Consider the following 23574-nt stretch of genomic DNA (forward strand, 5'->3'; position numbering starts at 1 on the left):
TAATGCACTCAAGGTGTATATCTTTTGTCATCAATGACGTTATCATGTGATATACAAACTTCTGATTAGTAAAAAATGAAAAGCTCTTGAAATTATTACACTTGGTGGATAATAAAAACGCGGAAACATAACCTTGGCAAACCACAACGATAATATAATAGCTCGATAATATACATTGATAACTTGAGGAAACGCGCGCAACGCGTGCGGATCCGCAAATAGTTCTGTAAAACAAGTGTTAATAGAAAATGTCAGACTTAAATCCCATCAGCTCCGAGTTCCAATTTCCAGGTGAAACTTGTTCCAAGTTGCATACTTGTATGCCTTTGATTCACTTGCATGGAAGATGGAATCATGGAACTAGTAAAAGTGTAAATAGTAGAAATTATTGTCAGAATTTTTTGTCAGTTTTTTTTTTTTTTTTTTTTTTTTTTAAAAAAAAAAATTAGGTATTAAGTCATTGACCCACTTGATAAACCTTCGTTCTCTGGTCACAACCTGCAAGTGCCACAACTGCAACCTAGCTGCTGCTTGTAATCCATTGAAGACCATCCTTAGAGCAAGGCCATTGGATGACCCAAAAAATTTGGTCATGAAATTGTTTATTAGTATTTTCTATTCCACTTCATCAATGACCAAATTTCATGACCATTCACAATTTTATACCCCAATGGTTGCTCAAGAAATATGTCATGAACTTTATCTCTCCTACTTTTACCATACCCCACCACACATTCTCTCTCTCTTCAATCTCACCATAATGAAAATTATTGTTAATATAAATAGTATAAGTACCTTAATTTATACTCTTAATTTAAAAAGAATTATACTTTGTGATATAATTATTAATAAGCAATTAAGAAAAACTTAAATTAGAATCTCAATATATAATAATTATAATACGTAATAATACAAGAACACATTTTCTAAGCATGAAAATTAAAAAAACATAATTAAAAGACAACCAAATACATTATTATATTAAAAATATACGATAATATATTGTGTAACCAAAATATTATTTATAATAAAAACTAATAATACTTAATTAATGGAAAAAACTCTTAAACTAACGATAATACATCCATTACTGCCTATAACCCCCATACTTACTCCATAAATGCTCTACTAAACTGACTTGAGGGCCGTATGCATAAGTTCATCACGAACACGAGCTCTATTAGACATGTAAGTCCTTAAACTTGCTGGTCGGTCGCAACTGTTGCTGAATTGAAAAGGTTCCTCCATGTTTCTCCTACGTGAGGACGAAGGAGCAGCTTGATCATATTCATTTGGATCATAATATGTTGAATACGTATCTCGCTCATCTTCAACGATCATGTTATGCATGATAATGAAAGCTATCATAATTTTTCCAAACATACTAACATCCCGAGCTAGAGTAGGATAACGAATTATTGCAAAACGAGCTTGTAGTACTCCAAAAGCACGTTCCACGTCCTTTCGCCTACTCTCTTGCTTTTTGGCAAAAAGATCCTCTTTTTCATTTTGGGGGAGAGATATTGTGGGAATGAATGTTGCCCATAAAGGGTAAATACCATCGGTGAGATAATACCCCATATTGTATTGGTGGCCATTAACAACATATTGAACAAGAGGTGCTCGACCTTCAAAAACATCATTAAATAACGGTGATCTGTCTAGAACATTTATATCATTACACCTTCCTGGGGTCCCAAAGAAAGCATGCCAAATCCAAAGGTCTTGTGAGGCCACTGCTTCCAAAATCAAAGTGGGCTTATTAGCTCTTCCAGAAACACATGCCCTTCGATCTAAGAGGACAATTCTTCCATCGCCAGTGCATGTAATCAATGGATCCCATCATCCCTGGAAAACCTCGACGCTCCCCATCTCGTAGCAATCTGACCAAATCCTCTTCATTGGGTCTTCTTAAGTATTCATCGCTAAAGAGACAACTCCTTCAACAAAATGTTGTAAACAGTCTCTCGCCAGAGAAGCACTAATACGTAGGTAGTCATCAACAGAATCAGCTGCACCACCGTATGCTAGCAATCTAATAGCGGCAGTACATTTCTGCAAAGCTGTTGCACCTAATCTACAAGTAGCATCTGGTCTTTGTTGAAAGAATTGATGACGTTCTTCTAAAGTTTGCATTATACGAAGAAAGAAATGCTTTCTCATGCGAAATCTACGACGGAACAAATTTGGAGGGTAGACCGGTTGTCAGAAAAGTAGTCATTCCATAAACGGTTATGTCCATCTTCACGATCCCTTTTGACCAAGGTCCTTGGGGCCCTCAGAACTTGATGAATCATTTGGAAGAATTCAATTGGGTTGGACATTATGAATTCATCCATCATTCTATCAACCAAACGATTCGCTTGTCTACGTCTCTCATAACGATGGTCAGATTCATCATCCGAAGAATTTTGGAGGGTTGTGATTGGTAGATGAATTGGAAGAATTAGAAGATGAGTTAGAAGAGTTAGTACTTTCATTGGACATGTTTAAAGAGAAAAATTATTTGCTGTAAGAGATAAGAAATGGCTTGTAGACTTTGGTGTAGTGAAGTTGATATGTACACCAATATATAGAATAATAATTGATCATCAATTAATTGAACAATAATGGTTGACACTTTTTCTGAGAAATTACATACACACTTCATCAGGGTTACATCTCATCACTCTGAAAAATTGCAATTGGCTTATGTGATCAGTGTTATATCTCATCAATGTCATTACTGTATTGCTTTTATTGAAGAGTTAATTCATTTATGACAGTGAGAAATCACATCATATGATAAAACTTCTACATTTGTCACAAGTGTATAGTGTCCATAAATTTTTGCCATCTAGTACTTTCAAACGTAGTTATTCAATAACGATATAATGACAATACATTAATTAATAATGAAAAGATCATACATTACAATAACCATTCATTAAAAAGTTAAAACTACAGCTTAAACACTCATTAACTAACCCTACGACATTAAGTGAAAACTAAATTATTACCTTCAAGGAAATAATATTTTCACTAAATTGTTCCTTCTTTCTTGATCTTCCTCTGATAAGTATGGTTTTGCTTCAAGTATCTTGAACAATTCGAGATTGATTTTTCGCTGCTTTCGTGCTTCCCTATCCTTTTCTAGTTGAGCTAGTCCAGCTTCTTTTTCTCTACGGTACTTAATCTTTTCCCTTTCGACCTCAACTTCAGTTTGTCTAGATAGGTTCATGTGTTGAAGAGTATCCAACCATTGTTGAAATGACTCAGAAGGAACATTCATCACTTTGCTCTTACCTTTACTTTTGTTGGAGTCAACACTATAGGGGAAGCCGGAACAACCCATGTCACCGCTGGTTGGTGTTTCTGGGTTTATTGAAGATGAATAGTTACCAGCTTCATTGATCCGTGATCTCTTAGAGGCATTTGATTGGGTTGAAGTCTTCCGCTTACACGTCTCAACAAAATTTTCATTTTTGGTCCATGCTTCTTCGTTTTTTAAAATATCCCAAGCATGCTTGTCTTGAAATACTGTACTGGTATTCTTCTTTGATTTGTCGTCTCTGTAAATTTTACGGGCTACCTTAATAACATCATCGTCTGATTGCCCACTCCCTCTTCTTTCCTCGGCGTGTGCGTAAGCACCAGCAAATTTTGAGCAATTGGCATTCAACCTTCTCCAACGACATCTAAGCTGCTCCAAACCCCTCACTCTTAATAAATCACCCTTCGTAATGCCATCAGTACCTTGTTCAAAACACATCTCTCTATATAGTCTAAAATTATTAAACATTTGCTCAATTTTACCCCAAAATTCAGCCCCTTTTTGGTTAGTGTTAGTTTTTTTTTTGTTTTTATTAACCTCAAGCCAAGCTCTTACAAGAACCTCATCTTCAGGGTGTGACCAAAAATTTCTTCCACCTCCTGTATCGTCACCTTCATTATTTTCCTCAATTTCTTCAACCTCGTCGTCATTTTCATCATCTGAAGCAGCGGTAGATCTATAAGCCCAATTAAAATTTGAAAATGCACCTTCGCCTTCACCCATCGAAAAGTGTTGTGACATAGGAAATGTTGTTTCATGTTCAGCAAATTGATAATTCTGAACAGATACATTTCCTTCAGATGAAAAAACATTATGAGAATGAGAGGTATATGGATTTTGTGGTGGTCGTAAAGGGACTTCTGTGTTGGACACTGAACTTGCAAAATTCATATTATACATTCTATAATTTGGAAATTGTGGGAAAAAATGAGAGCTTGGTTGTAGTTGAGCATTAAGATCAATTTGACTATTAGAAAATGAAGGTTGATTATTCGGATTATTTAGTTGTCGAGAAGGATTTTTTGATTTGGAGGGATTTTTTTTCTATTGGATTTATCCATATCCAATATCGTATTTTTGAGTTTAGTAGATACGATGTTTCTATTTGAAAGTGTGTAATTTAGGGAGATGAATAATTGTATGAAAATACTTCAATATTAGACTCATTTTATAGGGAAAAAAAAAATATATAGTCGTTGGAACAATTTTTTTTTTTTTTTTATTAAACTTCATAGTTTAAAAATTATTACCGTTATAAGAATTATAACATTATTAATAGGAAAATTTTTAAATTACCACCCAATAATGTAACCATTTTTGAACTAACCACCCGTTTAATTTTTTATTTTAAATTACCACCCCTTAAATTAAATAAATGCTCAGACTACCACCCATTTCAAAAATCCGGTGGATTTTTCATCTGTGAGCCCCACCTAACGCTTATCTTGACCCTTTTGACTGTTTTTTTTCCCCCAATTTTTCTCTTTAAAAATGCTCTCCTAAGTTCAGTTCACATTTTTCTCTTTGAAATTTGGTAGAATTTGGTGAAGGAAATGTGAATTAAAGTTTAGAGAGCGCTTTTAAAGAGAAAATTTGGGGAAAAAAATCAGTCAAAAGGGTCAAAATAAGTGTTAGGTGGGGCCTATAGACGAAAAATCCACCGGTTTTTGAAATGGGTGGTAATGTGAACATTATTTAATTTAAGGGTGGTAATTTAAAATAAAAAATTAAACGGGTGGTTAGTTCGAAAATAGTTACATTTTTGGGTGATAATTTAAAAATTAACCTTATTAATAACAATGGTTTTGGACCGTTAGATGTATCTACAATTGATGCATGCTAACCATTGGATTAAATGAGTAAAAAAAGATGTAGTGACTTTTCTTCATGGAAGTTACCGTTTTTTTGTCTTTTGCAAAGTAATTTGGGACATGCAATTCCACGTGACCTTCTCCCATGCTTTGCCCAAAAATCATGTTTTGGTCATGGGGAAGCCTGGGTCATCATCCAAATACCCCATTTTTTTTTTATTTATTTCCATTATTTTAATACTATTTTATGATTCTCTCTCTTCATGACCAAAGTTTTGGTCATCCAATGGGCATACTCTTAGTGCACCCACAACGGTGGGGTACTGGGGTGGCTCACAATTTTCACTCTCTTGAGTCACTCCCTTTATTTTTCCTACAATGGTGAGTAACCTGACCATTCTCTCTCCTACTTTTATCAATACCCCACCATATTTTCTCTCTTCTACCAATAGAGTTTGTGTTTAATTAGCCTAAGGCACCGGTTTGAACCGGTGCCAATTTGGGGGGTGCCAAAAAGGGGTTTAAAAAGGCACCGGTTCAAACCGGTGCCAAAAATCGAAATTGGCATCGGTTAACCGGTGCCAAAAAAGCCCACAGAAAATTATTTCAAAGTTTTTGGCACCGGTTAACCGATGCAAAAAACCCCAAAAAATCAATTTTTTTTTTTTTTTTTTTTGTTATTCTTCACTTAAAAATCAAATTGACTAAAATAAATAAGAACAACAACATATTAATCGAATATCATTGAATATAACCGAAAATTTACAGTATATAATCAAGAAAAAATTACAATATACGAATTATAAAATTAAACAATTACAACATATAAATAAATAAAAAAGAACTACAATATAAATCAAAAAAAAATATCAACATCACAATAAAAAAAAACCCCAAACATCTAAATCAATATTCTTGATTCTTGATTCTTCGATTATGTGCAATATTTTGGGCTTGCAAAGCAAATAGTATACCTGCGCCAATTAGTTCATCCAAAAAAATCAATTAAAATGTATTAGATGCGAAAATTAGTTAAAAACCCAGAAAATTAAAAAAAAAATCGAAAAAATTAAAATCGAAAAAAATTAAAACCCATAAAATTGAAAAAATTAAAATCGAAAATTAGTTAAAAACCCAGAAAATCCAGAAAATTGAGAAAATCCAGAAAATGAAGAGAAAATTAAATTAAAACCCAGAAAATCGAAAAAAATTAAAACCCGGAAAATTAAAAAAAAAATAAAATCGAAAATTAGTTAAAAACCCAGAAAATTAAAAAAAAAAAACGAAAAAATACCCAGAAATCGAAAAACAAATAATAATCGAAAAATGAATCAAAACCGAAAAACAATAATAATACCCAGAAATCGAAAAACAAATACCCAGAAATGAAATCGAAAAACAAATACCCAAAAATGAAATCGAAAAACAATTACCCAGAAATGAAATCGAAAAACAAATACCCAAAAATGAAATCGAAAAACAAATACCCAGAATTCGAAGAAAAGTAAATCAAAATCGAAAAAAAACCTATTAAAATCGAATAAAAAGAACCAGAAATCAAAAGTAATAATCAAAATAAAATAAAAATCTATCAAAGTTGAAATCGAATAAAAAACCCCCCAGAAATCGTAAAAAAAAATGAAATCGAAAAAAAATACCAAGAAATCGATTGAAAGAAAGGAGGACGGTATTGCATGTTGGAATTCTTCGAATGATAGAAGGGAGGAGGACACCAGGGAGAAGGAGATGAGGGAAGAGAAATAGAAGGAGGAGAAGGAGATCGAGAAAGAGGAGGAGAGGAGAAAGAAAGAGGAAGAGAGGAGGAGAAAGAAAGAGAAACGACTGAGAGGAGGGGATGAGTGAATATGTTAGGGTTGGGGGGGTTTTAATGGGCCTTTTTTTTTTTTTTTTTTAATATTTAATGGCACCGGTTCACTTCAAACCGGTGCCCTTTTATGTTTTTGCCACCGGCTTGAAGTGAACCGGTGCCATATATCCTGGTTTTACTTCCCACCAAATTTTAAGGCCATTTTTGGCACCGGTTTGGACTGAACCGGTGCCAATTAGGGGGTGCCTTTTTGATTTTTTCTACTAGTGTAATGACATCTACAAGCTCTTGAATTTGTCATTAATTTAGTTTACGTAATAATTATTTGTAATAATTATCAAAGTATTCGTAATAATGACATGATTAATTTAAATATTATTAAAAAAATATTGAAGACTTAACTATTATTACTCTTAAAATAACAATATCACATTTAATTCATAGACGGATCGGAACTGAAAAGAGGTTTCACAACACGAAAAAACATTACATAAGAAAATAATTATCTGACTACTTGATATCGTCATTCATTACCAAAACGACTCCATATGTGCTCAACCAAATCTTTTTTCAATGACACATGAGTCTCCCTATCTCGGACATTATTTCTGTTTGCCATGTAACCCGCTAAACTGAGATTACGTAGTCGTCCTTCTCTCACAGTGAATGGTTGGTTAATATCTTAGTTTGAAGATCCGACTATATTTTTAGGTTGATCAGTGATAAATTCATTTGCATCGTAATGCAAATAGTTCTCTCGCTCATCTTCAACAATCATATTGTGCATGATAATGCATGCCATTATAATTTTCCATAGGATTTATGTCGACCATACGAGAGCTGGTTGCCGTATTATTGCGAATCGAGATTGTAACACTCCAAAGGCACGTTCAACATCTTTGCGATAACTTTCTTGCTTCCTCGTAAATAATTTTTGCTTAGCAGTTTGTGGAAGCTTGATGGCTGGGATAAATGCTGCCCATTTTGGATATATACCATCTGTAAGGTAGTATCCCATATTGTATCTATTTCCATTCACATTAAAACTCACCTTTGGGGCTCGACCTTCACAAATATCATCGAACATTGGCGACCGTTGGAGGACATTTATATCATTTAGTGAATCAGGTGTGCCAAAAAAGCATGTCATATCCACAAGTCCTTGGAAGCAACAACTTCTAAAATTATGGTCGCAGTTTTACTTCTTCCTTGGTACATTCCTTTCCATTCATGTGGACAATTTTTCCACTCCTAATGCATGCAGTCAATGCTCCCCAACATACCGGGGAATCCACGAACATTACTTTCACGAAGAAGTCGTTGTACATCTGAAGGTGTTTCCCTCCTCAGGTACTCTTGTCCAAATTTAGAGATAACCCTTTCAACAAAGTGTTGGAGACAATATTTTGCTGTACTTGCTGCGATTTTGAGGTATTCATCAACTGCATCTGCTGCTGTACCATAAGCCAACATCCTCATTGCCGTAGTGCATTTTTGAAAAGCCGAAGCACCAAGTCTTCTTGTGGCATCAGGCCTTTGTCGAAAGTATTCGTTACTTTTGCTTAGCTCCTTAACAATGCGCGTGAAATTGTGTTTACGCATGCGAAATCTTTGACGAAACATATCGTCATTATAAAGTGGTTTGGGACTAAAGTAGTCGTTATATAACCGTGTCTCAACATCTTCACGATCTCTTGGTACGTACCACCTTTGCTTCTCAGGACCGGGAGTGAATGGGACCCGAAAAGTAGAGGTGACAAGGGGGACAACAGCTGAATTGATCGCTTCCTCAATTAATTCCTCTTCCTTACGCCTCTGAGTAATTGATTTGTGCCATTCAACATAGTCGTTAACCATATAATCGAAAATACCAGAACTTGATGAACTAGATGAATTTGAATCAGAATTCATTTTTGGGTGTATATGGTAAGAGTAGTGTTTAGTGTGAGACTGTTTTTGTGAGGAAGGGTATTTTTGTTTGTGTGTTGAACTACAAAGTGAATAGGCCTTATATAGAAATTTGTAAATGATTTAAAAACAATTACAAATGATATAATGTATGGGCACAAAACTGTAGAAGATAAGATTTCTTATAAGGTTTGCAGATTTCCATCCAATTACAAAACAAAGCATGTATTGGCACACAACTCTAGATAATGAGATTGTCTGATGATATATCCTGATTTCTATCCAATTACGAATTATTATATAGGCACTCAACTCTAGAAGATGAGATTACTAATAAGGTTTGCAGATTTCCATCCAACTGCAAACAATGTTTGTGCACCCATCTCTAGAATATAAGATTAAAGAGTTTCTTCATTGACAAGTCAATGAATTCAATTATATTTAAATAGCATTAATTAAAACAAGTTTTATATTGCTCAGAAAACATTTGTAAAATCATACCAAATGAACAACAACATAAATTAAGGCAAACGTTGAAGAAGCTTAAACTAACTTAAAATAATATTAAACTAACAACATAAATAACTAGCCTAAAAGGTGGCTGAACTCCTCTTTCAATTTCCGAAATAGTTGTTGGTCGTCTTCAGAGAGGTTTGGTTTTGCAAGTAGAACACTAAATAACTTGAACCTCTTTTCCTCCTTTTCCCTCTTTCTCTTGATGACATCTCGCTCCTTTTGATAATCCAACATTTGTTGAGCTACATCAGCTCGCTTCTCATCAACACTTTTGTATTGCTCCTTCATCACATTCATCTCTGATAGGGCTCGAGTAAACGAATCTAAACTATTAATTCAAGAACTAGCTACAGATTTCCCTTTTCTTTTTGCCTTTTCACCCCATCTGGACGTCCACGCTGACCTACTTCCGTTGGAGTATCTAGTTTTGATCTTTTGGAGCTATCACTTTCACTGGTATTCGACACTTGCTTGTTTGTTGGCCTCCATTTATCAAATTTTCTCAACACATCCCATATACTCATTAAAGTGAACCGGGCTCCGTTACATGATGCACTATACATTTCTTGAGCTTCAGTCATGACATTGTAAGTGTTGGTACCACTTGCATTTCTACATTGTGCCGCAGCATAGCACCAAACCCATAGGTTCACATCTTTGTTTATTCTACCCCAACGACCTTTCATAGCTCTCAAGGTTCTGGGGCGGATAGTGGAAGAATTGTCTTCCCTGGCTTGCTCATACAACTCGTATACGAATTTCCACATCATAGCCAAACTCTGATCAGTTGTTGTCTCCGGATCTTCATTCGCACATTCTATCCAAGCTGAGACAAGTGCGTCGTCTTCTTGTGCACACCAATTTGCATTTGACGAGGTGGTGCTTCTATCTTGCGGATCTTCACCATCAACGTCATCATCGTCATTTTCATCATCATTGACATTTCTTTCAGGAGGATTTTTGTTACTACTTCCATCTCCCCCGGGAGTTGTTGGACTATTCTCCACTTGGTTTCCACTGTGTTGAGACATTGGGAACATTAAACCAGGAGAAAAATTTTGGGGAATTTGATTCATGAATTGTTGTTGGAATTGGTTAGGAAACTGTTGTTGAAACTGGTTAGGAAACTGCTGATTAAGATTTATTATTGGTCAGTTAGGAATGTTATAATATAACATTGTTTGAACATTTGGATTAGCTAGACCATTTGGATCAAAGTGGAGATTAGCTTGAAAATTTGGAGAATTGGAATTAATTTAGTAATTTGAGTTATGTGGGAAGTAGAAATTATTTCCTTGATTATTAGGAATATTAGGATCCATAATTAGGACTAATATTATTTTGTTGGGTTTAGATAATATATAACTTAGCTTTTGTGGGTTAGTAGATGGATGGTAAAAAATTTAAGTGTGAATAACTTTGGCAATATTGGTCTCTTTTTATAGGCAAAAATATAAAAAAGCTGTTGGTAATTTTTTTTAAAAAAATTCATAGCAGATTTTTTTTATTACTGTTGAAAGTTTTATAAGAGTAAAAAATTATTTGAAAATATAACCTCCAACAGCTATAAAATTGATGGCTTCAATTGAATCAACATAAATCTTAGTGGACACGGCGAAAATCCAGCAGACTGCGTCCTCCCTAACGCGCGTCAGAACTTGCTGATTTTTTTAAAATCAAAACGGCAACGTTAAAACAACAATATGCAAAAAAATATATGAAACGCAGCGTTAAAGTTCACGTGGGCCGAGGCAATAGGTGACTTGCCAGAGAGGGCATCCCCATCAAATTTGTTACCCATGAGTCACCTCCTACAATGGTGAGGTACGTAGCTTAAATGGAGGAGAGAGGGAGAGAGAGTTGTGGGGAGGGTGCTCCCCACCGTTGTGGCTGCTCTTAGCAATTATGTCCTGTTGTTGGAATTGCTCCTCTCCATGCAAAATGCAGTACCTACAGACTTTAGAGACCAACCCCATCTCCTCTTCGCTTTCCTACAAGGAACCTGAGATATTTCCAAGGTTGCAGTGCTGCAAATACCACTTCCTGTAATTAGAGGATACTACTCGACGTGTTGCTCATCCTGCTATTGGCCTGCATTGCTGTCAAAAATAACGTAAGTGCCTCGTTTTGTGTAGCAAAAATGTATCGACTTGTGGGCAACTATTTTTTGCTGTAAAAAAAAACACTGACGTTATTTTTTTGCTAATTCCGAGCTCAGTTTAGACTCTTAAGGTCTAAATGGTCCCTAAAACCATAACCAAAGATTTTTCAACATGTAAACCGATGAAAAAGTTAAATCGGACTGCAATTTACAATTTATACAAACTTTTGGGCTGCAATTTGCAATTTTTTTTAAATGGTTGCAATTTGCAAAATACTAACATTAAAAGGTTGCAATTTGCAAATTTTCCTTTTTTTAAAACTTATATTTTTTTTTTCATATGTTAGTAATAAAATTTGTTACTTTTTTTTTTTTTTAGAAATGTTACTTTTTTTTTTAATAGCTTTAGAAATGTTACTTTATTTATTCGTTGTACGTAGTATATTGTATTATCATTTAATATTTTTATTTTATTTATTTTATACTTCCTCCGTTTCTTTTTACTTGCAACACAGCCTTGTGGCACGTGTTTTGAGGTCGGGTTTATGTAATGTAAACGGATAAATTATTCATTATAATTTTTACAAATGATACTTAACCCTATTCTAATCTTCGTGTAAAAATTATATTGATAAAATAGCTCGTTTACCCTCACTAATCATCTCCTAAAATTGCGTGCCTAAAAGGTGTGTTGCAAGTAAAAGAAAACGGAGGAAGTAATAAATTGTGAATTTTCTCATAATAACAAATCATGAGAGGAAATCAATTAAATATTTTATTATAATCACTTGTCATATTTTCATTTTTTTTATCTAATCCTTTTTTTTTTAAAAAAAATATCAATTGAATGTGATTTTTTTTTTTTGAGTTTAACAGTTTTTTTTTATAAAAAAAATATAAACGAAATAAAATAAATTAGATAAAATTTCCAATTTAAAAAGATAGTATTTTATTTTTATAACAAATTGAAAATTTTAATCTTATGTGGTGTTTTAAAATAGCAATCCTACGTATGTAAGTCCCTCGCTTAGGGTTCTGCAGTATTCCCTTCTAGGGTTCGTATTATAGTGAGTTTTCCTATGTGGTGATTAGTGAATTTTCTTATGTGGTTATTAGTGAATTTTCCTTGAATTTTTCTGTAATTTTGATTTCTTAAAGTGCTTTAACAATCCTAATTCTATGGCGAACGATTTAGTTAAGGAATGGGAGAAACTTAAATTAATCAATGACGAAGTTGCGGTGATTGGAATCTACTGCTCAATTGAAATTGTCTTTGGTATGGAAACTTTGAACAATAAAACCCTACAACTCTGAAGCGATGAAACAAACCTTACAAATAGTCTGGAGAATAAAGGAAGGTGTTGCAAGGTTATGGAAACTAAATTATTTGTGTTACAATTCTTTTGTGAGGGGGACAAGGATCGGGTTATTAAAGGTAGCTCATGGTTTTTTGATGACAAAATTTTGCTAATGAAAGACCTCCAAGGAGATGAGCAGCCTACGGGGATTGAATTCACCCATACTCCTATGTGGGTGAGATTTCTTGATGTGCCCTTCAATAAGCGCAATTTAGCTATTATGTATGACATTGGTGAATTTCTTGGAGGTTTTGTTAAACTAGATGAGGAAGATCCTTTAGGTTGGAGCAAATTTGTTCAAATGAAAATTTTGGTAGATATCAAAAAACTGCTGCGAAGAGGATTAATGCTTGCCACGAGCTCGTCCACATCAAAGTGGATTGATATGAAATATGAAAGACTAGCTGACTGTTGCTTCTTTTGTGGGATGTTGGATCACACTAACCGTGATTGCCATAACAAAGAGATTGTTGGGAATGAAGAGGAAGAACTAGTCCTCTAATACGGACATTGGCTCAGGGAAACACCTAGAAAACATGCAAGGTTTAGCTTGAACGAAAGAGAAAGGGAGAGAAGATGGAAGGAAAACATGGCTGCCTGCTCTTCAGCCAAGCCAAAAAGCATCAACGATCCTGAGTGATTAAGTTAGGGCCCCCGGGTGCAGCATACAAATTGTTGTTTAACTCACTAGAAGATAGCAGGACTTAGCGCTTCAAGCTTTGAAAGAAAGAGCAAACTCGTGGCAGAAAGTGTGGGTGGAGGCCTAACAATGGTGCTGCGTGCAAAAAGTGTCGACAATAGAAGTGAGGAAAGCTAAAAACAGGATGAGATTATCACTCATGCAGTCCAGTCAGAGAGAGAACTTGCTCCTATTATACATGACTCTGCTGCAACCCTCAATGAAAAAGTCCAGACTTCAAATGAAAGCTACTAAAAAAATCAACAAGTTGAGATGATGGAGGGCATAGAAACAGACACGGGAAGTGGATCGAAAAAACTGGTATTTAACTTCTCAAAAACAACATTGCAACTACTCTATCTATTGCGAAAATGAGCTCCTCAAATAGAATTGCCAAAGAACCAAAGATCAGCTTTGATGATGTGAAGAAGGGGAAGTTCAATTCTGTTTTTCCAGCTGGAGAGGGGGTAAATCAAGTAGAGGGTGTTGGGATCGACCAACCCCTCAAAAAGCAATGAATAATTTATGCTGGAACGTTCGAGACCTTGGTAATCCTCAAGCGGTTGGAGCACTCGAAATTGGTGTGTTTCGTTAGCCCTTATCTTGTTTTTCTTTCTGAGAAAAAAATAAATAAAGTAGCTTCGAAAAATGTTAAACATAGAATAGGTTTTTATTGTGCTTTTGGTGTTAGTAGTGAGGGTCTCTCAGGTGGCTTATGCTTGTACTGGGATAGTAAAATAATTGATTTTGTTTTTATTTCTTTTTCTGCTCACCACATTTGTGGAAAAGTTATGCAAGGTGATCTTGTTTGGTATTTTGTGGGAATTTATGGTTGGCTGGAAATTGCTGAAAAACATAAAACATGGTCTCTCATAAATCCTCTTTGTGATGGTATTAATGGCCCGATTCTTATCGGAGGTGATTTCAACAAAATTCTTAATATAGAGGAGAAAAAAGGGGGTGCTGATTATGAGCATAAGGCGATAAGAGGATTTTGTGATGTTCTCGATTCTTGTAATTTGCGTGATTAGGGATATGAAAGGCAATGGTATACTTGGGAGAGATGGCGTACCCCCTCTACTGTGGTTCGTGAAAGACTCGACCGCTTTTGTTGCAACGAGGAGTGGTTTTCCTTATTCTCGAACATGCATTTATGTGGAGCATTAGTCAGGCTTAAATCAGATCATGCCTCGATTATGACTAGACAAGGACATCCCAAACGCAAACGCAAGCGAAAAAGGGGGAAGAAATCCTTCAAATTCGAGACCGCATGGCTTCTTGACTCTGATCGTGAACAGGTTGTGAAACGAGCGTAGAAGGATATGGAGGGGGGCTTTTGAAGGAGTTGTGTCTTCGATAAGTGCAATTACTAGATATATCAAGGATCACTATTATGGAGGTAATAAGTTCATTCTCTTGGGGCGTCATCATCTGTTGCTAGACTATGAGAGATGATCTTTGGGCTAGTAAAATAGTCCAAAGCCCGCTAGAATGGATCCTATGAGGTCACACACAAAGGTATTGGGTTAAGCAAGTAAGAGGCCCATTAATGGGCCTTATGAGCATTTAACTAATCATGAATAGAATTGGCTAGTGTAGTTAGATTGGGATTAGGAATTGGGGTTTGTCATGGACTCTTATTTAGAGATGTGATCTATAAATAAGATCCATGCCTAGGGTTGATTAATTAAGTCACAATTAACTTACAATGAATTTTGAATCAAGGCAACCAAATCCCAAAAACCCTAACATCCCCCTCTCTCTCACGGCACCCCTCTCCCCCCTTGGACTTGCGGCTGGCCACCCCTAGTGGCGTTCGTGGTGGTTCGTGACTAGTTCGTTGTTCATTCTTCTGCGTAGAAAGTCAATTGAAGAGTTCGATCGAGACTAACTAGCATTAGTGGAGGTCTTAATCCATGCCTATGGACCAAGTAGAGGAATCACGTTTGAGGTTCTTTGTCTCCCTTGTTCTTGCTCTATTACTAGAGGAATCACGCTTCAAAGGTATAATTCTTACTCTTTATGTGTTATGCATGAGATCCTTGATTAGGTGCTTTATGAATATGATTCATGTTTATTCCGCTGCGTAGTACCTATAATTCCCTACAGTGGTATCAGTTAGCCTCTTGCAATTACATATATTGAGTATTAATTCTTTGATAATTCACAATTTTAATTCAATTAGGAGGGAGAATAATTTAATTATGGATCAATTATTATATTAAATGTGATTTAACAATATAGAATCATTAAAAGTTGTTTAATTTGCTCCAATATTGATCCGAAAATTGCCCTATATAATTCAAAAAATTCGAACCCCCCACCCTAATTTTTCGAAAATCTAGAAATCATAAACCTTAATTTGTGAAATTTGTGTTTTTGGTTTTGATTTTATTCGAAAGTTTTATGTTTAGAGAGTTTAATCTATTTGATTTCATGTTAAATTATGAATTTTTCATGATCAAATTATTTAATTTAAAAGTTAAATTGGATTGTGATTAAATTCATGAAGAACTCTAATTTTGAATTTGAATATGATTTGATTTTAAAATTAGAAGGACCACACTAATTTATTTTTTAATAAAAATGTTTTGTTTTAAATTAAAATAAAAAAAAGGGAATTTTAGGAGCGGCAGCCGCGCCTGGGTGGCGCAGCCACGGCGACTGCCGCACCGGCGGTGGTCCAGGAGGGAAGGCAAGCTGGCAGGGGACGAACAGGGGCAGCGCAGCAGTGCACCACCTTGTTGCGTGTACTGCTGCTGCTGTTCGTGCGTTGCTGCAGGGCAGCGTACACCGCAAGGTGTACGACCAACGTGGACGGCTTCGGCTGGCCACACCACGGTGGTTGGCGCGGTTTTTCAATAAAAAAAATTATTTTATCTTATTTTGGATAAAAATCAGTTTTCAAAATTAAAAATTAAAGGATAAGTTTTGATTTTGAAAAAGTTAATTAACAAAGTTAAAGTTGTTAATTTTGCTAAGATAGGATAATTGTGGAGCAAAAGATTCTATTTGGATAATAATTGATTAAATAATGTGATTATCCCATAATTATTTTAGGATATTAATTGATTTAAAATATGTGATTGACAAGTAATTAGGATAGAATCTCCTAAATTAGTTAGGATAATCATGGAAAATAAATATGATTTATCTTCCATAATTAAAATAAGATTTGATTCTATCTCATACATAAATAAAAATATATGATATTTTATAAATTGTTTATGAATAATATATGATATTATCTAATTACAGTAATTAATTAAAATATGAGATATTTAGGAGCCATGTTTCCTTAATTGTGAACATTCGATGTTGTAGTTTAGGAAAGCATGATGAGTGATTTATTATATGTTACTTTATAATATATGATGTTATTTATTGCTATATAGACTAGCATGGCCCATAGATTCTAAATACGATCTGCGCATCGTGATGTATTTTTGTAATCTAAATACGGTATGCGTACCGTTAAGTATTTTTGTAATTTATTTTATTTTATTTAAGTAGTAGATAGAATAGAATAGTATTACAGGTTGCAGTTAATCCAAGAAATCCATGAAGTGAAGGCCCAAAGGAGCAAGATGGATGAGATCCATGAAGGTTCAAGTGGGAGCTTTTTGCTTTATTAGTTTTTCTTAGGATTAAGGGGTCATACTATGTCATGTTTTATTTATGCATTAGTAGATTATGCATGTTAGATTTTATTTATGTTGTTTGATGATGCGCTAGAGTTCACTAAATAATCACAACATATTGAATCTAGGTCCCGGTAATATTGAGGTAGCTTTTCCAATCAAAAACCCAATGAAACCTTCAATATTTATGATTGGTCATGCCAAAGCAAGGTGTCATATTATATCTTAGGGGAGTGGGGGTAAAACAAATTTTACACTTTTGATTGGTTATACTCAACAAGGTTACCTAAAGAGTTTAGAACCTTGAAGCTAAGGGTGATAATTAAACATGTGATGGGTAATTATTCAACCAAGAATTACAAAGAGTTGTAATCTGTAAAGAGTTTACTCACCTTGAAAATGTAATAGTTGATGGTAGGGCCAAAATCCGGTCAATTATTGCACAAATAAAGGGTCTTGGAATCATTTTATTCAATAGGGATCAATTAAAATTGAATAAATGCTTTAAAGTTACCAGTTTTAAAATCGCTTATGGTACTTTAAATTTATTAAACATAATTATTGAATTTTGCCTCGTTTGTTTTTGTTTGTAGATGAATAACTTATACGACAACACTGTTTTACCAATGAAACTTAATTTAAGGCTGAATCTCAGAAACTTTAGGGAATGGGAAAATAAGTTGAGAAAAGTTCTCACAAGCCATGGGCTTGAATCTCGTTTATATATTCCTGTTGAGAGCGAGTATACAGAAGGTTATAAAGCTGAAAGGCATGCTGAAATTGTTTCAGATGCAGAGAAAATCAGAAGACTCATTTTAGAATCTATTCCAATCTGTTGGAAAAGAAGATTCAGGCACTATGAGCTAACCAACTTGCATAAATGTCTTCGTGCTATCTATCGAGGTGGCATTGGGGCATTAGGAAGTGGAGGCTTCAAAGATCATAATGTAAGAGAGGTCGTTAACTCGATCCCTCAAATTTACTATTCCTAAACTGACAGCGTTAGGTATGAAGCTTACAATGTTCATTGTAAGATAATGGCTAAGAAACTCATGCCTGGTCAGTCAGTAAGGGCCCACGTCAGTGAACTGATTGAAATGTTCAATCAGATGGATCTCCTTGGGAAACCGATTGATGATGACTCTGCACATGATAATATCTTGTTCTCACTCCACGATGGTTTTGACATTGTCAAGCTCATTCAAAATGATGAGGGATCGTCGGTGACATTGATCAACCTTTTACTTAACCATGCTGAGGAGTTCCTGAAAAGGAGAGGAAGCGAATGCGTCTTTTGCAGTAGTTGGCCATGCCATACACCAGGGTGTCCCCATTATACACCAGTGAAAACAGAAGGTAAAGAATTACTTGATGTTTTTGTTTTAGAAATTAATCTTACTTCATCTTCCACTTGGGTATTCGATACCGGTTGTGGTGCTTACATCGTTAATAACGTGCAGGGCTTGAGAGAAAGTAAGAAGTTAGCAAAAGGGGAAGTAACGCTTTGAGTAGGAAATGGAGCAAAAGTTGCTGCACTTGCTATTGGAAGTTATCACTTAAGACTTCCCACTGGACTTATTTTGGTGCTTAATAACTGTTATTATGTACCAACAATAACTAAAAACATTATTTCAGTTCCTGTTTTAGATTCTGAAGGATTTTCATTTGAAATAAGAGACAGATGTTGTTTTATTTCTAAGGAAAATATGTTATATGATAACGCAAAGTTAATTAATGGTTTGTATGTCTTAGAATATACAACTCATGTCTACAACATTGATCATAAAAAGCAAAGAACAGATGGTTGAAACCCAACTTACCTATGGCATTTTAGGCCTTGTCACATCAACCAAAAGTGTATCCAAAAATTACATAAGGATGGACTCCTTTCTTATTTTGATTATGAATCATTTGAAAATTGTGAGTAATGCTTGCTAGGGAAAATGACTAAGTCACCCTTCACGGGTATAGGTGAAAGAGCTAGTGATCTTTTGGGACTCATAGATACAGATGTGTGTGGACCAATGAGTTCAAAAACAAGGGGTGGATTTAATTACTTCATTACTTTTACTGATGATTTAAGTAGATATGGTTATATTTACTTGATGAAGAACAAGCCGAAATCCTTTGAAAAGTTCAAAGAATTCCAGAATGAAGTACAAAACCAACTTGGGAAAACAATTAAAGCATTACGATCTGATCGTGGTGGTGAATATTTAACCCAAGAATTTGATGAACATCTGATAAGTTGTGGAATAATTTCACAATTAACTCCTCCAGGAACGCCACAGTTGAATGGTGTGTCAGAAAGGAGGAATAGGACTTTACTAGATATGGTTAGGTCCATGATGATCTTTACTGATCTTCACATATCATTTTGGGGATATGCATTAGAAGCAGCTGCCAGAGTACTAAACAGAAGCCCATCCAAAGCAGTTGAGAAGACACCATATGAATTATGGACTGGAAAAGTTCCAAAGTTGTCTTATCTCAAGATTTGGGGATGTGAAGCCTATGTAAAACGTTTACAAGGCGATAAACTACACCCTAAATCAGACAAATGTTTCTTTGTGGGTTATCTAAAAGAAACAAAGGGGTATTACTTCTACAATCGCGAAGATAACAAAGTGTTTGTTGCTCGCGATGATGTCTTTCTAGAAAAGGAATTCCTCTCTAGAAAGCCAAGTGGGAGTAAAGTGGTTCTTGAAGAAATTCGAGACGAGCAACAAATGGATGTGGATAACACCACATCAGAGGCGAGGGCAATGGATGATTCGACTAATCATGCGTCGGAGCAAGCTTATTCGACTAGCGAGATTGAAGGAGTTGTGTCTTCGATAAGTGCAATTACTAGATATATCAAGTGATAGGCGTGTCGCGTACCTAACAAAGATAAACTTAACTAGACCACTACTATGTAGACGGGCAAGCAAGGGTCGGATCCCAAGAGACTATGGTTCAACTAATTAAATAGACTCGAGTAAATACTAAGCAAGTAACCAAATCAAATAATTGAGAATCAATAACTGAATATCAAGAGCGACGAATAAACTAAAAAAAAATGATAATCAAATACTAAAAACATCCAAGATCAAACATTACCACGAATACAATTAATGCAATAATAGTTCTACCCCTAACATATAATTCAATTGATTAAAGAGGAAAAGTAATCCCTGAATATTACCAATAGTCTCTCCCGAGTTATCAATGGCTTCCCTAATCACAATCAAGCCTACTTCCGTGGAATCATGTAAATTAAAGACTTTGAGCACATTACTCTAACTTCCTAATCATCCATTCAACTACTCCCGTGATGAACTTCAAACCCTTAATTGATTTTCAAACCTGTCAAAACCCAACTCCCGTTGCGATTAAAACAATGGATTAATAACAATACCAATTATCCCTAATATAGTATTGGCATGAGCACAATCAATTAAGCATATCAATTGCAATTATCATTAGAGAATTTAAAGAATTAAATCAAGCATTAATCATATTCGGGTTCCGCTAGATCTTGGAATAGGGAAGCTACTCACACATATTAATGAAATCAAGAATAATATATAATCAATAAAGAAAACATAATTAACAATAATAAAATAGAGAATTAAGAGAAGAAATCAATACTTGGAATTAATTATGAAATCTTGAATCTTGAAAGCAAAACCCTAGAAAATAATATGGAAGAACTTAATACCCAAAAAGAAGTCTAAAATAATATCTGAAAAAGTGATAAAGTGATAAATAAAAGATTATCTAAAACCTATTTATATCCTAGCATAAAAGTAGATATTTTTATCTAAATAGGACTCTCAAACGCCACCGAAACGAGCTGCCACAGGTAGGTTGTGGCACGAAGAAAACCGCCACAGCCAGGCTGTGGAGCGGGCTGTCTTCGCCTCTCCTTTGCTCCAATAATGGACGCCCACAACCAGGTTGTGGCCATAAGGTCGCACGCCACAACCAAGTTGTGGAGTAGGCTGCCGAAATGCTCCATTGATGCTAGAAACGCTCCATATAACGAAATATCTCGCGATCAAAATGAATTCCATGCAAATCGAGCCCTATTCCTATAAAAACAAAAACAAACAAACCGAGAAGAGTAGTATCGAAATAGAAAGAATAATAGCTCAAAAAGATTAGGAGAATGAAGAAAACACAATAAAACATGACCAAATATCACATATAAATCGTGTATAATATCGTGTTATCAAATTCCCCCGAGCTAAACCTTTGCTCGTCCTCGAGTAAAGCAACGAATAAATAAATCAATACTTCACCCTAAAAATAATCAAAATCAAGAATAACCAATTCAAGGTAAATATAACAAATATGCTTCAAAATCAACCAAACTCAACCATCCAATCACTCATCCTCCCTAACAATTGTCAAATAGAGCAAACCACAAGAGCATATAGAATTCAAGACTAGTACTGCTCACACACTCGACTCTCATTTATGTGGCGAGTAAAAGATGTACTCGATCGCTCTCCATCCCAACCCCGTCATGTGAACAATGCCCTCCCAAACTCACAACACTCGTGTGTTTAAAGAGAATAGCACTCAACTTAAATAGTCGACTCAAAATATGTCAAATCATTCTTCGCATTGATAAACAACTAATCTCACATTCACACAACTCTATGCACAAAGGTCGGAAGGTCTTTAAAGCTTGTAATGTAAGGTTAGGGTAAAGGGTAGGAAAATATTTGGAAAAAGTGAGAGCAAAGCTATGCTTAAGGGAGCCATATCCTAATAAAACCGAAAGTAAAAAACAAGTAATGACCAAACATCTCCAACATACTCAACTCTACCAAAAATTCACCAAATACAACTCCAATCATAACAATAATATTTTTCAACTCTTACAATAAATCACTCATAAAAATATAATGATATAGAATTTGAGTGAATAAACAAACTTTGAACTCATTCTTTTTTCTTTTGAATTATTTTCCTTGAGCAACCTTCAACTATTACACTTGAACATTGAAATAATTTTTTTTTTCCTTTTACTCTTTTTTTTCTTTTATATCTCACATTGGAATTTTTCAAATTTAAAACACAAATTGTCAACATTTTTTTCCAATCACAATAATCAAGGAACAAATTACTCATCTTTTATTTCCACATTGTGCAAATAATATGCACACCACAACTCCCTCACCTCACCAACTAATAGCTCCCCCAAGCCAAGCTTGGGACTAGTAACCAATGGGGCTCAAATAGGCTTGTAATGTGGCTAAATAAACAATAAAAAGTCAAGGCAACAACATGGGTAGCAAGAAGGGAAAAATTGTATCTAAATTCATCTGAAGGCTACCTAAGAGAACAACGCCTTCGTCCTCCACAATGTGCATAATAGTGAGTCATGAAACACTACTCATAGTTGCAAACCAATACTCAAATTCATTGACATACCAGGAACTAACACACATTCCTCACCAAATCAACTAGTCAAGCACTATATTCACAAGCAGTTGGACAAAATTGACGCATGTTAAAGCATCAAAGCAATCAAATATCAAATCATGGCAACTTATCCACAATACTCATCATCATATACCAATGATCAAAACAATTTTTTTTAGTATGGGGCATAGAGAAGCATGATTTATCATTCATTGGGATAATAAAACCCTCCCCCACACTTAGAATTTGCAATGTCCACAGTGCAACAATATGTCATGAATAAATAAAATAGGGGAAAAAGTACTCACAAAGCATTATGGAGGAGGTAGACGAGGAGGGCTCGAGTAATTAATATAATGCATCGAATCGAATTCGCGCCAAATCCTCAATTTAAAATTTTTAGCCATGAAGTTCCAAAGTGTAACAATTCCTCAAACCAACCCGCCTTAGTTATTCCAACGAGTCTCCTACAAGAAGCAATGGAATAGTAGCGGCACGAATTATATATATATATATATATATATATATATATATATATATATATATATATATATATATATATATATATTTATTTATATATATATATATATATATATATATATTTATATTTATATATATATATATATATATATAACCTGTTTCTTTTATCACGCTTGCCAATGCAAAACTTTAACGATCAATAACTTTAATTCTCTATAAGTAAAATTTTTAAAATTTACATATTATGATAGTACTTATTGAGACAAATTCAAAAAGATCTTACATGAATATATTTTTCATTGCATATTATTTACAAAAGACGGTCAAAGGAAGGGTGATGAATAGTGTAAAAGTCAAAGCGGGTCAAGTAAAAAAGAACGGAGGAAGTATATATATATATATATATATATATATATATATATATATATATATATATATATATATATATATATATATATATATATATATATATATATATATATATATATATATATATATATATATATATATATATATATGTA

General features: G+C 34.5%; 2 protein-coding genes and 2 pseudogenes across 2 annotated transcripts; 1 reads left to right on the top strand and 3 right to left on the bottom strand.

Annotated features, from left to right (window-relative positions):
- Positions 1 to 1128: 1128 nt before the first annotated feature.
- LOC145640322 (uncharacterized) lies at positions 1129 to 2480 on the bottom strand (annotated as a pseudogene).
- Positions 2481 to 7634: 5154 nt separating this feature from the next.
- On the bottom strand, positions 7635 to 8863 carry LOC145640323 (uncharacterized; annotated as a pseudogene).
- An 860-nt stretch (positions 8864 to 9723) lies between these two features.
- Positions 9724 to 10407, bottom strand: LOC145640324 (glutathione S-transferase T3-like). Its single transcript, XM_081691619.1, has one exon. It carries the CDS (start codon positions 10405 to 10407, stop codon positions 9724 to 9726), a length of 684 nt encoding a protein of 227 aa, XP_081547745.1.
- A 2441-nt stretch (positions 10408 to 12848) lies between these two features.
- LOC145640325 (uncharacterized) lies at positions 12849 to 13337 on the top strand. Its single transcript, XM_081691621.1, has one exon. The coding sequence runs from the start codon at positions 12849 to 12851 to the stop codon at positions 13335 to 13337; it is 489 nt and encodes a 162-aa protein (XP_081547747.1).
- The last annotated feature ends 10237 nt before the right edge of the window (positions 13338 to 23574 follow it).

The sequence above is a fragment of the Chenopodium album genome, chromosome 7 (genome assembly GCF_948465745.1).
Source record: "Chenopodium album chromosome 7, dcCheAlbu1.1, whole genome shotgun sequence".
Taxonomy (NCBI): domain Eukaryota; kingdom Viridiplantae; phylum Streptophyta; class Magnoliopsida; order Caryophyllales; family Amaranthaceae; genus Chenopodium; species Chenopodium album.

Bases quoted from the DNA above. Each gene is read 5' to 3' on its own strand.
- LOC145640324 (XM_081691619.1), bottom strand. From the start codon at position 10,407: ATGTCTCAACACAGTGGAAACCAAGTGGAGAATAGTCCAACAACTCCC.
- LOC145640325 (XM_081691621.1), top strand. From the start codon at position 12,849: ATGGAAACTAAATTATTTGTGTTACAATTCTTTTGTGAGGGGGACAAG.